The sequence below is a fragment of the Microcebus murinus genome, chromosome 6, assembly GCF_040939455.1.
Source record: "Microcebus murinus isolate Inina chromosome 6, M.murinus_Inina_mat1.0, whole genome shotgun sequence".
Classification (NCBI taxonomy): Eukaryota; Metazoa; Chordata; class Mammalia; order Primates; family Cheirogaleidae; genus Microcebus; species Microcebus murinus.
In genome coordinates this window covers 46,711,209-46,726,216 of record NC_134109.1, presented here as the reverse complement: position 1 = coordinate 46,726,216, position 15,008 = coordinate 46,711,209, and the positions used below count along the sequence as shown (strand labels likewise).

The 15,008-nt window shown below is 36.3% G+C and overlaps 1 protein-coding gene and 2 non-coding genes across 3 annotated transcripts in view; all 3 read left to right on the top strand.

Moving 5' to 3' along the window:
- Window positions 1-2,488: 2,488 nt before the first annotated feature.
- LOC142871640 (U6 spliceosomal RNA) lies at window positions 2,489-2,592 on the top strand. The gene has a single exon (XR_012919873.1). It is a non-coding gene; the product is annotated as a U6 spliceosomal RNA (small nuclear RNA).
- A 2,189-nt stretch (window positions 2,593-4,781) lies between these two features.
- The window catches only part of TMX1 (thioredoxin related transmembrane protein 1), a 28,528-nt gene continuing 18,301 nt past the window's right edge, over window positions 4,782-15,008 (top strand). Inside the window, exons 1-7 of the mRNA XM_012758032.3 lie at window positions 4,782-5,035; window positions 7,795-7,910; window positions 9,245-9,290; window positions 11,765-11,893; window positions 13,888-13,933; window positions 14,029-14,130; window positions 14,252-14,318. Of these exons, the coding sequence (XP_012613486.1) occupies window positions 4,884-5,035; window positions 7,795-7,910; window positions 9,245-9,290; window positions 11,765-11,893; window positions 13,888-13,933; window positions 14,029-14,130; window positions 14,252-14,318 (658 nt within the window). The 5' untranslated portion in view covers window positions 4,782-4,883. The remainder of the gene's footprint in view (window positions 5,036-7,794; window positions 7,911-9,244; window positions 9,291-11,764; window positions 11,894-13,887; window positions 13,934-14,028; window positions 14,131-14,251; window positions 14,319-15,008) is intronic.
- Window positions 8,025-8,165, top strand: LOC142871712 (small nucleolar RNA SNORA70). Its single transcript, XR_012919926.1, has one exon. It is a non-coding gene; the product is annotated as a small nucleolar RNA SNORA70 (small nucleolar RNA).

The following is a 15,008-nucleotide window of genomic DNA, read 5'->3' as shown; positions in this document are numbered from 1 at the left end:
ATAGACTATAAAACAAAAAATTTTACTAGATATAAAGAAGGAAATTTTATAATGATAAAAGGATCAATCCACCAGAAATATATAACAATTATAAAGATATGTATTTCAGAGATCCAAAATATACAAAACACAACTGTCAGATTTGAAGAGAGAGAAATAGACAATTTAACAATATTTGGAGACTTCATTTTCTTTTTTTTTTTAGGCTGGTCAAGTGAAGCAGTGGGAGGGAGAAGGAAAGGAATCTATAACTGGTTGTGATCAATTAGTTGTAAGCACCACTGCACTCAGACCAACCAATATTTGGAGACTTCAATACCCTAGTTTCAATAATGGATAGAACAAGTAGGCAGAAGATCAACAAGGAAATAGAAGACTTCAACAATGCTATATACCAAAACTAGACCTAACAGACATCTACAGAACACTTCACCCAACAAAAGAAGAATGCAAATTCTCCTCAAGGGCTGGGATATTCTCTGGGATAGAATATATACTAGGTCATAAAACGAATCTCAATAAGTTAAAAAAGGATACTAAATATGCTCTGTGATCACAACAGAACTGTTGTAGGAGGAGAAGGAGGATCCTTCTCCTAATGACTGACCCAGAGGCCAGGCGAGGAAGAAGATGAGAATTTTATTCACTGGTGAGGCTCAGAGGACAGGGTCCATATTCTAAGCCCCGAACAAAGAGTGTAGCAGTCCTTTATACATTTTTTAGGAAGGGTGAGGGGCACAGTTACAATGTGGTTATCTCTATTCTTAGTGGGGGCAGGATCTTGAGCAGGCAGTGGTCAGGCATGTAGGTCGGTCTTGAATTCTTATCTTTCTGGTGCGGTCCTGTTTTTGTGAGTAAGCAAGTTACAGAAGTCATAAAGCAAGTTTTATGACCTTAGTTCCTGGTATAGAGTTTCTATAGAATTTTTCCTGTTTTATTTCTTTTTTGTTTCACAGGGGCTGGGGACCCATACCACAGAATGGAATTAGAAATTAATAACAAAAAGAAATTTTGGATTCACAAACATGTCGAAATGAACAACATACTCCTAAATAACCAATGGACAAGAAAAACATCAGAAAGGAAATTAGCAAATACTTTGAGATGAACAAAATGATGGCAAAACATGATAAAAGCTACAGGATACAGCTAAAGCAGTGTTGGGGAAATTTTAGAGCTTAAATGCCTACATTAAAAAAAGAAGAAAGATTTCAAAGCAATAACCTATAGTCTTTCACCTTAAAACACAAGGGATAAAAAGGAGCAAACTAAACCCAAAGCATAAAGAATAAAAGAAGTAATCAAAGAGAGAATAAACAAAACTAAAAGTTGGTTCTTTGAAAAGATCAACAAAATTGACAAATCTTTAGGTACACTGTCTTAGTCTGTTTTACCTTGCTATAACAGACTATCTGAGGCTAGGTAATTCACAAAGAAAATAGCCCTATTTAGCTTATGGTTCTGCAGGCTGGGAAGTTCAAGGGCATAGCCCTGGCTTCTAGGTAGGGTTTCTGTGTGTTGAAGGTCAAACGGAAACAGAAACACACAGAGAGAAAAAACCCAAGGGGCATACTGGCTTTATAAGAATCCACTCTTGAGGGAACTAATCTGTTCCCAAGAGAACTAATCCAGTCTCACCATAGTCAGAACTTACTACTGTAAGAACAGCACCAAGCCATTCATGAGGGATCTGACCCCACAATTCAAACACATCTCACTAGGTCCCACCTCCTAACACCACCACATTGGGGACCAAATTTCAACATGAGGACAAACTCAAACCATATCCAAACCATAGCACTAGTCAAGAAATAAAAGACTCAAATTTCTAAAACCAGCAGCAAAACATTAATATAATTAACATTATATAATTTAAATTTAATATAATTAACATTATATTAAAAATTAATATAAACATTAATGTTTAATATATTAAATGTTAATATGGGACATTAATATAAACATTACAGATATAAAAGGGACATTAATATAAACATTATAGATATAAAAGAGATTATAAGAGAATATTATGAATTACTCGAGGTTAATAAATTAGATAACTTAGATGAAATGGACATACTCCTAGAAACACACAAACTACCAAAACTGACTGAAAAAGAAATAGAAAGTCTGAATAGACATATAACAAGTAAAGAGATTGAATTAGTAATTTAAAAACTTCCGACAAAGAAAAGCCCAGGCCTGGATGACTTCCGTGCTGAATTCTAGCAAACATTTAAAGAAGAATTAATACAAATTTGTCACAAAACACTATGTTCCAAAATATAGAAGGGGAAGGAACATTTCTATGGGGCCAGTAATATCATGATACCAACACCAGACAAAGACACCACAACAAAACTACAGACCAACATCTCTTATGAATATAATCGTAACAATCCTCAACAAAATACTATGAAATTGAATCCAACAATACATAAAAAAGTATATACCATGACCAAGTGGGATTTTTATCAAGAATGCAAGGTTGGTTTAATATCTAAAAATCAATTAATTGGAACTATACAGAGAAGATTAGCATTGTCCATGTACAAGGATGACACACAACTTTGTGAAGTATTCCATATTTTTGTCAATCATAAAAAAGAATGAAATAATTTATTTTGCAGCAACTTAGATGAACTGGAGGCCATTATCCTACATGAAGTAACTCAAGAATAGAAAACCAAATACTGCCATGTTCTCAATTATAAGTGGGAGCTAAACTACGAGTACACATGGTCATCAGGAGTGGAATAATAGACATTGAAGATTCCAAAGGTGGGAAGGGATAAAAAATTACCTGTTGGGTACAATGTATACTATTCAGGTGATGTACCCTAAAAGCCTGGACCTCATCACTATACAATATATCCATGTAACAAAACTGCACTTGTACCCCTTAAATCTATTGAAACAAAAAATATATATTATGGGAAAAGAACCAAAAATCAATTAATGTAATATACCACATTGATAGGATAAAGAACAAAAATCACATGATCATCTCAATAAATGCAAAAAAGCATTTGTCAAAATTCAACACTTCTTCATGATAAAAAAAGACAACCTTCCAGGAATAGAAGGAAACTTTCTCACCTATATAAAGGTTAACTATGAAAACCCACACTAACATTTTACTTAGTGGTTGAGAGACTGAATACTTTTACCATAAGAATAGGAACAAGACAAGGAGGTCTGGCCATTCTTGCCACTTCTATTCAACATTGTGCTTAAAGTTTAATGTCTTAGTAGGCTTAGGAAACCATAATAAAATATTATAGACTGGGGTGACTTAAACAACAGCTATTTATCTTCTTACAAATATAGGAAGCTCTCATTGTACTCAAGGCAAGAGGTAATAGATGGAAATTGGTAATCAGATTTAGGAAATATTTTGGAGGTAGAGTTTATATGACTTACAGAGTACACAAGAAGCCAGTGAAGAAAGAGAACAATAAGGAACTAATATGTAAATTTTTGGCTAAAGCAATCAGTTACAGAGGGAGAATCAAGAATTACATTTTTTGGCCATGTGATATTTGAGCTGCCTATTAGACATCCCAGAGATGTCCAGCAAGGAGTTGAACATACATGTCTGTGGTTCCCAGAAGGGTCAGAGATGAAATGACAGGCATATTGAAAGCTTTTAAAGTCAAGATGAGGTTATTTTGAGGAATGCATTAATAGGAAGAGAAAGAGGGGACCAGTAAAGCATCCTGGTGCATGCTAATGTCAAGTAGAGGAGGACCAGACAAGAAGTTTGAGAAGGATCAACTAGTGAGTGAGGAAGGAGAAAAACAAATGAGCCATTCAGCATGAAAGGAAGTCAAGGTATCAAGGAGCCGGTGACTGTACAATGCTGCTGGGAGTCAAGCTAGATGAATACCAAGAACAAACAACTGGCTTTGTTATTATGCAGATCACCTGTGTCCTTGAAAGGTTCACTCAGTGAAGGAGTGGGGAAGTCGACCAGCTGAAGTGGTCTTCAACTTCTCTGTCTCTAAGGAGAGAAGGTGAGGTGAGGAAGTGTAGTGGTAATAATTTTCATTTGACAGATGGGGGCGGTGCGGTGCACATTTTGGGTTGCATTTGTATTTACAAATATTTGAGGGAAAAAAAATCAAATATATGTTACAGGCCTTTTTGCCTAGATCCATTTCAAAGTTTTCATCTAGGATCTCTGTACCTACTGCATTTTTTAAAATTGAGGGATAACATACACCTGAAAATGCATAAAGTGCACTAACCACAAATTGTACAGCTCGATTGTTTTTTACATATTTGTACGCCCGTGTAACCACTATTCATATAAAGGTGTAGACTATAAAAGGTGCCCCAAGAGATTTCCACTGCACTTTCCCAGTCTACAATACCTCAGAAGTAAGCCAATATTTTGACTCCTATAAAGATTCATTACCTACCCTACAAAATTTTTCAAAGGAAACAAAACTCTGAAGGGCATTTAATTGGAAACGTTTTAGTACAGTATAAGCTTACCAATTGGCTTGAGTAAATATCAATGTCAACCATCTGGCGCCAAAATTCTGGTGGCGACTTTTAAACCATTCTCCGCAAAGCACCGCCCCACTTTCTACACCACGCCCGCTTTAGCTCTCTTCCTTCCGCGTAGCACTAGGGCATTTCAGGCGGGCGAAGAGGCCGCTCTTCTGTCATGCGCATGACGGAGAGGCGCGCTTCCCTCTTTCTCTGTTCACCGAGCTCTGGGACCAGGCTCTGTCATGCGCGTTGAGATTCCTCTAGGCAAGCGCGGCTGGCCGCGCCGTGCTGCGCATGAGCGGAGCGGCACTCAGGGCGGAAGTAGGAGCCACTGCTGGGAGGTGGGGCCGCAGAGCTCGCTGTGAGGTGGGCGAGCGGCCGACATGGCGCGCTCCCGAAGTCTAATGGTTTCCCTGGCAGTCTTGGTGCTGTTGCTTTGGAGTGCTCCCTGGACCCACGGGCGGCGAAGCAACGTGCGCGTCATTACGGACGAGAACTGGAGAGAGTTGCTGGAAGGAGACTGGATGATAGAGTTGTGAGTGCAGGGCGGTTGTCGGGGTCCTATATCTGATCCTGGACACACGGCTTCACCCCCACGTTCCTAATGCTGGTCCCAAGTTCCCGAGGACTGCCCCTCGGAATCGTAGAGCGGGCGTCCCCTACTCCGGATCCCAAGACTTGCCCTATTCTCATTCCTTACCCTGGAATATTAAGTTTCTGCTAGTGTGCACCCTAGTTTCATTTCTAGGGCTGTGGTGCGCTTAAAAGATTACGTGCCACTTCGAATTCTCTGTAACTTTTCTTCTTGACTTTGCGGATGGGATTAGGGTGGGGAAGGGGGTGTGACTAGTTCCCATACTGGTATTTTAGAATGATCTTTCATAAACAGACTTACAGACTTATAAGCTTTACAGAAGAGGATAATGAGCAGAATCTTTCCTTGCCTTTTGTCTGTCCTTAAAAGATAGTCCACTTATAGTGTTGGAATTTTGGACTCTTTATTGTTTATTTTTTATGAATTAGGTACATTTATTGTAAATACCGGGTAAATTCAAGTTGGGTTATTTTAAAATCTCAGTTTCCTATTTTTCCCTCCTCTTCTGTTATCTTCCTCTTTCACTCCACATCTCGTTTTTCTTTTGGATGTGTATTTTTGCAGTGTAGAGAATGCCTTGCGTTGTGACTTCTAGGCCTTTGTAAGTGGTATTGCATTAAAACATAAAATTAACAAATTTACAAATTAAATGTGATTACTATAAATTCTCAAGAGGTCATTTATCATTCAAACAAAATCGTGTCTTGTGTAGTGATTCCAGTTTAGTAATGTCAGTTCTGTAGCAGTAGGAAATAAACCATCTGCCTTTGCTTTAGATACTAAATTGGTGGTGGTGGTTTTATCAATACTGGTGGTATTCCTGATATTAATAAAAGCACCATGGAGTGTTACCTATGCCCTGGACATTGATAAGCATCTTTATGTATGTTATCCTATTTAATTCCCTACAAATTCTCTATGATAGGTATTTCCCCATCTTACAGATGAGAAAAAGATGGCTAAATACCACAACCTGACCAGATGTTACTATGCTGGCTTTCTTTGGATCTCTAGAGTAGGGATGCAATAATTGTTAGGACACCCCGTTCTTTAATAAAGTTCAGGTGAGTGTTTTTCTGTATCGTGGATGCGACTAGGGTTGTCAGTCAAGGAAACAGGTGGAAGTGGACATCTCCAAGGGGGAACGTAGAAGGTCAAATCAGTAAACTTTGAGTTATTAAAAAAAAAACCCACAAAAACTTACAACATTTATATGAAGGTAGGATAGGGGAAAATGTTTGTAGTATGCATATAATTCACAACTCAGTAAAATGAATTTTCAAGCACCTTAATGCTTCAGGGGAGAGGAAATATAACCAGTGAAAGTGTTTGCTTTCCAGTCATTGTCATGAGTAACTTGTTTTAGATTGTGCCCATAAAATATTCAGTGTTATAAGCAATATATTAAGCAATAGTGATTATGAATTTATATATAAAATATAGGCAAGTATTACTCAAGGTAATTTTTTAACTCATTGGATCAAACAATATAACTGTCAGAAGTAGTATTAAGGGGTACAAAACTAACAAAACATTGAATATGAGGCAAATCCAAATTAGAGTATCTATCTGAGATTATAGTATACAGTAATGTTTTCCCTAAGCTAAAGATTATAGATTAATCTTTAGAAAGGAACTGAGAAACAAAACGAACTTGAAAAAGAAGGGATCAAATAATCCTAATAAAAGTCTGTTTTTAATTACAAGTAAATTATCTTTAGTAAATCCATTTCTGATCAGAAGTTTTGTTTTAGAGATGTTTTCATTGTGATACAATTTATTGTCAAGGAGTTTGGCTTTTATATATAATACCAATTTGTCTTGTTCTACAATGCTTATTTTAGGACTTTGATTTTTCTAAAACAAGTCAAGAAAATGTGAGGTACAGAAACTGTACTTTTATGTTAACAGCTATAGGCTTTATTCTTCTTGGTTCCATAGAAAAATAAAAACTGAGGTATATTATTAGATAATATATAATAATAAAGTGAAAATAAAATCCTAGGTAAAGATCAGGGCCTGGGAAGATAATGAATACCAGAGGAGTAATTAAAATGCTAATATGCTTGGCCATAGAATTTGTTAGCCCTAGATCTTGGAAACTGCCTGACCTCTCTGGCCAAGAGTTTTGTTTGGCCTACTTAGTATTGGTGTGTGGGTTAAGTTTTGAGGTTAATTTTCTTAACGTAAAAATGCAGATCTCCAGCTTTTAAATATGAATAGCTAGCCTCAGGACCACCTTCCCTTTTGGCAATCCTGAGTAGTGGTTGCCACCTTAAAATGGAGCATGCCATTCCTTATTCATAACAGCCTAGGGAACTTGCTGTTTTTCCAACACCTTGCATTTCTGACTCTGCAGTGTAAAATTATTAAAATTGGTGAACTCCAAATTTGTTTTTGAACTTCTGCAGCCACATTTTAACAGAAAAATCCAAAGATTTCTAAAGAGCTGTTTTGCGTTCAAGTCCTTGTGTCTTAAGAACTTATTCCCAGAATTTTTTGTGATTAGTATCAATTCGTAGTTCTTGATTTTATTGTTAGACTTAAAACTTTTTCATCTGCATAAAATGAATCATTTTGTCATCTTCAGCATTTTTAGTATAAAATATTCCTTACAAATTATACATTTTAAAATTTGTATCCAAGATGAATGGTCATATTAAAGTGCTTAACATTTTTTTTTAAACTATATTTCTTAGTTATGCCCCGTGGTGCCCTGCTTGTCAAAATCTTCAACCAGAATGGGAAAGTTTTGCTGAATGGGGAGAAGATCTCGAGGTTAATGTTGCAAAAGTAGATGTCACAGAGCAGCCAGGTACTGTAAATTGGTTAGGTTTGTTTCTTTGCTGATTTAGTTGACATGTCTATCCTATTTTTCACATGACATGGTATTTACCGTTCACTAGGTTTTGAAAACATAGCACTCATTCTGCAACTAAGTTAAGTTGATTCATCTAGCCTTCCTTCCTGATGAGTTCTCACTTTGCAGCAGCTGCAAAAAGGCAGCTCCCCAGCTGTGTATGCAGCTCATTTCTTGTTTGTGTTGCCCTAAGGGACCCTGAAGACATCACCTTCTCCCCATTCTTGCCCACAGAACTCTGTCAGTCTGTTTTGTTTTGTTTTTTTTTTTTTTGCATCCAAGTCCCCAGACTAGCATGTAAGATGCCTAGAAGTCCTAGAACACTGTGGTCCAGGTGGACATTGGCCAAGCCATCATTTGTGTCCACACCAAACTTGAGAATAAGGTGCATGTGGTTGAGTTTCATTGTAGAGTCATGGTCACATTGCCTGATATGAAAAGATCTGAATCTCTGAAATTAAGTTCCACATTTAGTACCTATGATTTGAGAACGTAGGCTCTTAATTACAAATTCATTGTAGTTGAGGGGTCAGGTACACTTCTGATTTGGTACCCTGGACAAGTGGCAGGCCCTTCCCTTAGGATGCTCCTTTCTCAGACCAGCTTCATCTTACCTGTACTTGGTGGTCACAGTAAATCTGGGTTCCTGGCTGCCCCACCCCAAATGTTGGTAATAAATATTATTTATTGAGCACTTACCTATTGCAGCAGTCTTCTAAGTGTTTTGCATTTATTAACGCAATCTTGTGAGATAATGTAATTTTCTCATTTTACAGATAAGAAAACTGAGGCATAGCAAGGTTAATCCTCAATTGTCAATCGTCAATTAACGATTGACACATTTAACTGTTAGTGTTATTGCCTGTCTTATGAAAGATTCATAGTATTTTCCATTTATTATCAACACCATAAATTGCCTTTGTTACTTGAATAACAAGTATAATTTCATTTTATTTTAGACTTTTCTGAGACTCTATTATATTGTACTCTCACATGACTCGTGACTAGTCTTAATTTTTAGACAGTGGCATAATTGATCAGGTGTTTATATTCGTAATTGTGTTTGACATTCAAGATTTGCAGACTGTTTAATCGAGATAATATGCAGTAATGTTTTTTAAGTTGCTTTGAGTATCTAATTTTTTTATTATTTATTACAAAGCTCATCCATTAAGTTTAATTGCATATTCTTTCCTATTAGTACATATTTAAGTAATTCAGTATCAACTTCTAAGTAGTCAGTGATTGGCCCATATAAAAACCTGCTGTGTGTTCTTTATCATTTGTAGGACTGAGTGGACGGTTTATCATAACTGCTCTTCCTACTATTTATCAGTAAGTATTTGAAGATTCTCAGTTATGAAGAAGAATGCATCATAGTGTAATCAAAATAGTAGGTCTCTGGTGTGGATAGTTTGAAGGGCTGAGGTAATCTCATTATATTCAGCAAGTATTTTAGAGAGCTTATTTTGTTCTTAGTGTTGTTACCCAGGGTGCCTTTAGATAGATGAGTGATGTGTGAAACAGCCCGTTCTCACAGATTGACAATTGATTTAGAAGGTGACGTTCATATGAAACGTGAATATCTCTTTAGTGTGGTAAATGATTATGAGCCCATAGTAGTGGTTAGTCCTATAGGTAGTTAGATAAAGGAGAAATCACTGTTCTTTGGAGTGGTTCCTAGAGAATATGGGGTTTAAATGAAATCTTAGAAGTAGAATTTTTAAGAATGTAAGGTCAGCATTTTGTTCTGAGGATGGACTCATATACAGCCATTAATAGGAACATGGTTATCTTCAAAAAGTAGCTAAGAAAATGCTGTTGCACAGACATGAAGAGCAGTGGGTGATATGATTGGGTGTTAAATCAGAATGAACGAGATCATGTGGTCTTTGATATCAGGTCTTTTAGTTTGATTTCATCTTGTAAATTGGGGGTAGGAACTCTGAAATCTGTATACCTGCTGTGTACCTTAACATCATCTAGCTGGTTAGTTAAATACCAGGAGGTACTATTCTCCTTGTTTAAAGTTTTGAAAAACGAGTTGGCAGTTCTTTGTGTGTGTCTATACCTTTTCTTGTTCTTTTTTTTTTTCATGTTTTTTAAATTCACCCCTAGTCTATTTATATCTATTTAAATTTCTATTCCCTGTCTCATAAGTGCTTATTTCCCTCCCTTTGCACTCAGTCCTTTTCCATGCATGTCCTTAACTAGCCATAAGCAATCTCTACCTTTTCACTTCTCAGTACCCCCTGAACTTACCTGGAATTTCCTGTCCATTTTCTTTTAGTCAAATTGTTTACCATGCCCTTTTCCCTATTTTCTGCCTGTTGAAATCCTACCCATCCTTCAAAGAATACTCAAATGCTACCTTCTCAACAAAACTTTGTTTTTGAGTGGGGGCTTTCTTATGGTCTCTACTTCTGTTTAGATGAAGGCTCCCCTACCCCTATTGTAGGTACCGTGTTTCCCCGAAAATAAGACCTACCCATAAAATAAGCCCTAGCAGGATTTCTAAGCATTTGTGCAATATAAGCCCTACCCTGAAAATAAGACCTAGTGATGGGCGTGGCTACCCAGCATATCTGCACAACCCCTGCATTTCGTCGGAGCGGAAAGAAGATGAGCAGCCCTTTTCATCTGCCCCATGAGAGCTCTATTGCTGGACATGAAAGATTGGAGCCAATGATTCTAAAGGAAATAGAGTCGCAAGAAATTCAGGATGGAATTTGGGGTTCGGAGAGTTATGATGATGTTCTAGAAGAAGACAACTATATTTGAATAAATGTAGATTGTTGTACTGTACATAAAAAAAATAACACATCCCCTAAAAATAAGCCCTAGGGTGTCGTCTTGAGGAAAAATAAATATAAGAACCTGTCTTATTTTCGGGGAAACATGGTAGTAGGGAACTACTGAGTTTTTGCACATAGCAATATGGCAGTTGGGAGAGCATGGGAATGGGAAGGAGGAGGTGGATGTAAGGAAGACTGCAAAGCTGACCGTGAATAGAATCACTGAAATGGGAGGAAGGGAAGCACTATACCAGGTGCTTCCAGCAATTTAAAGCAGGATGGCTGAGGTGACGTGATTATGACTGAAAGTACTGGAAAAATACTTTAAATTTTTAATTTGAGGTTTAACAATAGCTAATATGTGTCAAATCCAATTCTAACAACTTTTTATATAGTAATTCCTTTAATACGTGTATTTCATATAAAATTTAAAAGTGCTTGTCTGAGATTTATCTACTTACTGTGTTTCATAGTTTTATTATTTAGAAGGGTAAATAATAAAAAAATCTAAGGTTATTATTTATTTATTTTTAAATCTTTTAAGAGACAGGGTCTTGCTCTGTCACCCAGGCTCTGGTGCGGTGGTGTGATCATGGCTCACTGCAGCCTCCAACTCCTGGGCTTAAGCGATCCTCCTACTTCAAGCCTCCCGAGTAGCTGGGACTACTGGTGCACCTTAGCACACCTGGCTAATTTTTTTTTTTTTTTTTTTGGGTGAAGATGGAGGGATGGGTCTGGCTGTATTGCTCAACCTGGTCTTGAACACCTGGCCTCAAGCATCCCTCCTGCTTTGGCCTCCCTACCTTGGGATTATAGGCATTTTTTAAATGCCACCTAATTGTTTAATGAAATTTTGGGCTAAGATGTCATGAGTAGGTAATTATAATTTGCTACTTGTGCATTGCTAATGCTTTTGAATATTAGAGTTGGCTATAAAATGAGATAAAGAAGTAGCAGAATAAACATGAAATTATTTCTCAGTGCTGGTTAATATTTAATTCTGATCCTCTTTAGTTGTAAAGATGGTGAATTTAGGCGCTATCAGGGTCCAAGGACTAAGAAGGACTTCATAAACTTTATCAGTGATAAAGAGTGGAAGAGTATCGAACCTGTTTCATCATGGTTTGGTCCAGGTTCTGTTTTGTAAGTATGAGGGATTTTACTCTTACCTATTTCAGAATTAATTGGAACAGATAATTTCATGTAAATGAAGCATTCATACTCAATTCTTTCTTGGGCTCATAAGGTATATTCTGATTATTATGTGCTTGACATTTTTAGTTTGACCTTATCTTTTAAGACAAATAGATGTTTTCATGCTTGTTAAGCTAAAAGGAAGCATTCTGTAGAATTAAGTTGGATATCATTTAAGGAATATTTTAGCTTTGTGGATTTGGTCATATGTATCATCAAAAACTAAATCCCCCTAAGAGTATGAACAAGGTAATAGGTAAAGCTATCACTTGAGTGTAATAATTTGAATAAGACGGCCTAAACATTTACTCATGCTACTTTTAGATTTCAGTTCTTTTTGTAAAGTGATTGAATTATGTTTGATTGACTATTCTACTTGTCTGATAAATTGTTATATGAATAGTGTAGATGAACAGTGACACTAATAGCATGACTAACCACAGAGCTTTATAGACAGCTAGAGATTAGATACATTTCTCCATAGCAATTACCTATGGAATGGTAAGGATTAGAAAAAACAGTTCCTGCTACACTGTTGGGGTGCATTGCCTCACTGGTCATTTGAGAGACCTCTGGAAATAGTTTTGCTGAGGTCACTGTGGACTCATCTTGGTTTGGCCAAGCTGTCTTCTCCTGTCCATCACCACACTTGCCCTTGGAGAGTGGAGAGTTGGGATTCTAGGAGTGGAGGAAAGATCAGCTCAGAGCAGCATTTTGAAGTAGAAATTTATCTTTAGTATCTTTCCTTTCCGAGCCTCTCCTAGAAAACCTCTGAATTGTCTTTTAGCTATCAGAAATCACCCATTCAACCATCTTGCCCAACCCAATGTTCCTGAAATAGTTAAAGTAGCACAGATTACAGTGAGGCTATGCAGTTCTTTATATTTCAGTTCCTTACTCCTGTTCTCACTTGGCTTTTTAAAGACAGAAGCACCATGGTTAAAGTACCTTTCTATGTTGAACTGAAAATGTAACTGATTTTTGTTCTTTGAATCTCATAAATGAATCTTATCTTTCTCCAGTAGAAGAAGGTGTTTGCTTGTAAGTCTGTGTTGAATCCTCAGGCAATAGGATTTTTATTGGTAGACCATTTTTATTGGTAGACCATGTACCATTTTTATTGGTAGACTGAATAGGGAACATTCCTACTGTTAGCAGGTTCATCACCCCAGTGATGGGAGTTGGGTCAGGACATCCTACAGTAGCTTTGGCTTTGTCCCTTGACAATGCCAGCAACACTTCTTGCTAGAGGAGAAATGGTTGAGAACTCACAAACACTTCTTATTCCTGAAGCGTGTTTTTTTTTTTTTTTTTCAAACTACCCATCTAAACTACCTGGATTTAATTGTGTAAAATAATAGTTATTTTTACTTATTTGATAACTTATTTTACTTATTTGATAACATAGCATTTATTTCCTATGTAGTTATTTTGTATAGCATTAAAAGATATCAAACTAATGCTATTATAAATTTTAATTAATTTTAATAAAAAGGGGGGATAATTCTTAAGTGGGAAGAATCAGGTAAACAAGTGTTCCCAGTTCTTCCTTCAGGCTCCCTTTCATCATTCTCTTGGAGGATTTTAAGGGTGAATAAGATTTGTTGTTTCCAACTGGTTTCTTAGACCTTGTAACCTACTCAGCGTATTGGAAAATCATCAGATGAAAGATGAAGTGTTAATGTCAGAGCTATAGGAGAAAAGGAAAAAAATTGTCAAGTATTTATAAGGATGTCACATGGTAGTAACAATTCAGAAATGGTTACTTTTCATGAACAAGTCTTATTATAGGCATGAGATTTATGATACATCATTAGTCTTGATTAACACCAGCAATAAAATCTGCCATGTTAGGAAAATTCTATAGTAGAAAATAGAATATATAGATATAGACAAAGCTGTGTATGTTACTCAGTTTTTCAATCATCTCTTTTTTATTTTAGGATGAGTAGTATGTCAGCACTCTTCCAGCTATCTATGTGGATCAGGGTATGGACTAAAAAATTATTTCTATCTTAATCATTTTTAACACTGTTGTTTTTTTTTTTTTTTTCAAATGAACAGTTTTTTTCTTTTGATTTTAGACTTGCCATAACTATTTTATTGAAGACCTTGGATTACCGGTTTGGGGATCATATGCCGTTTTTGGTTTAGTAACTCTCATTTCAGGACTGTTATTAGGACTCGTAAGTACTACATTTTCATATTACTTGCAATAAATGTATTTTTAAATATGATAATTTAATGTAACTGCACTGGCTATATCATATTCTATGTTAATATTTCTTACAATGTTTACTTTTGCAGTGTATGATATTTTTGGCAGATTGTCTTTGTCCTTCAAAAAGGCGCAGACCACAGCCATACCCTTCAAGTAAGTTTATTTTAAAATGTTTATTTTAATAATCCCATTCATTTCTGTAAATGAGCACACATTTAACAGGTTGCCTTTCCAACTTAGGTTTGTAAATGTTGAGTGGTGGTCTATATCAGCAATGGCATAAGGGAAAGGGGAGGAGATATATTTTATGGGAGGATGGTAGCCCAGTGGAATTTGGAACATTGTTATCTTCTTGACTCTTAGAACATGGAGAATTTTAACACTGCATATAGCATGTAGATATTTTAATACCTGATATCAGTTTATTTGAAAATTTCATATTATTTATGGAGCCATTTAACCATACGTGAGTCAAAATTTTAATAAGTTGAGTCTATTCTACTCTGAAAATCATTCATTATAGTGACCACATTTAAAGATTATTCTTTGAATGCCAGCCAGTTCTTCGCATCTTCTGGTAGCATATTGGAAAAAGCAATTCCTGTAGCTGACTTAGGACTGGCATTGACACTGAACTGTACTACAAAGAGAGTTTATATAATCAGAAACATTTCCTGCTCTCTGTTGTAATAATATAATTATCTACTAATCATTTATTTTTAATCTTGAAAATTGCTGTTGATGGAAGCCCTCATATTTCTAGTTACTAAAGAACTTTTACTTATCTTTCTGTTATCCTGTTTGATTTTCAGCAAGCAACTCTGTAGTAGTCTCCGTGAGTGA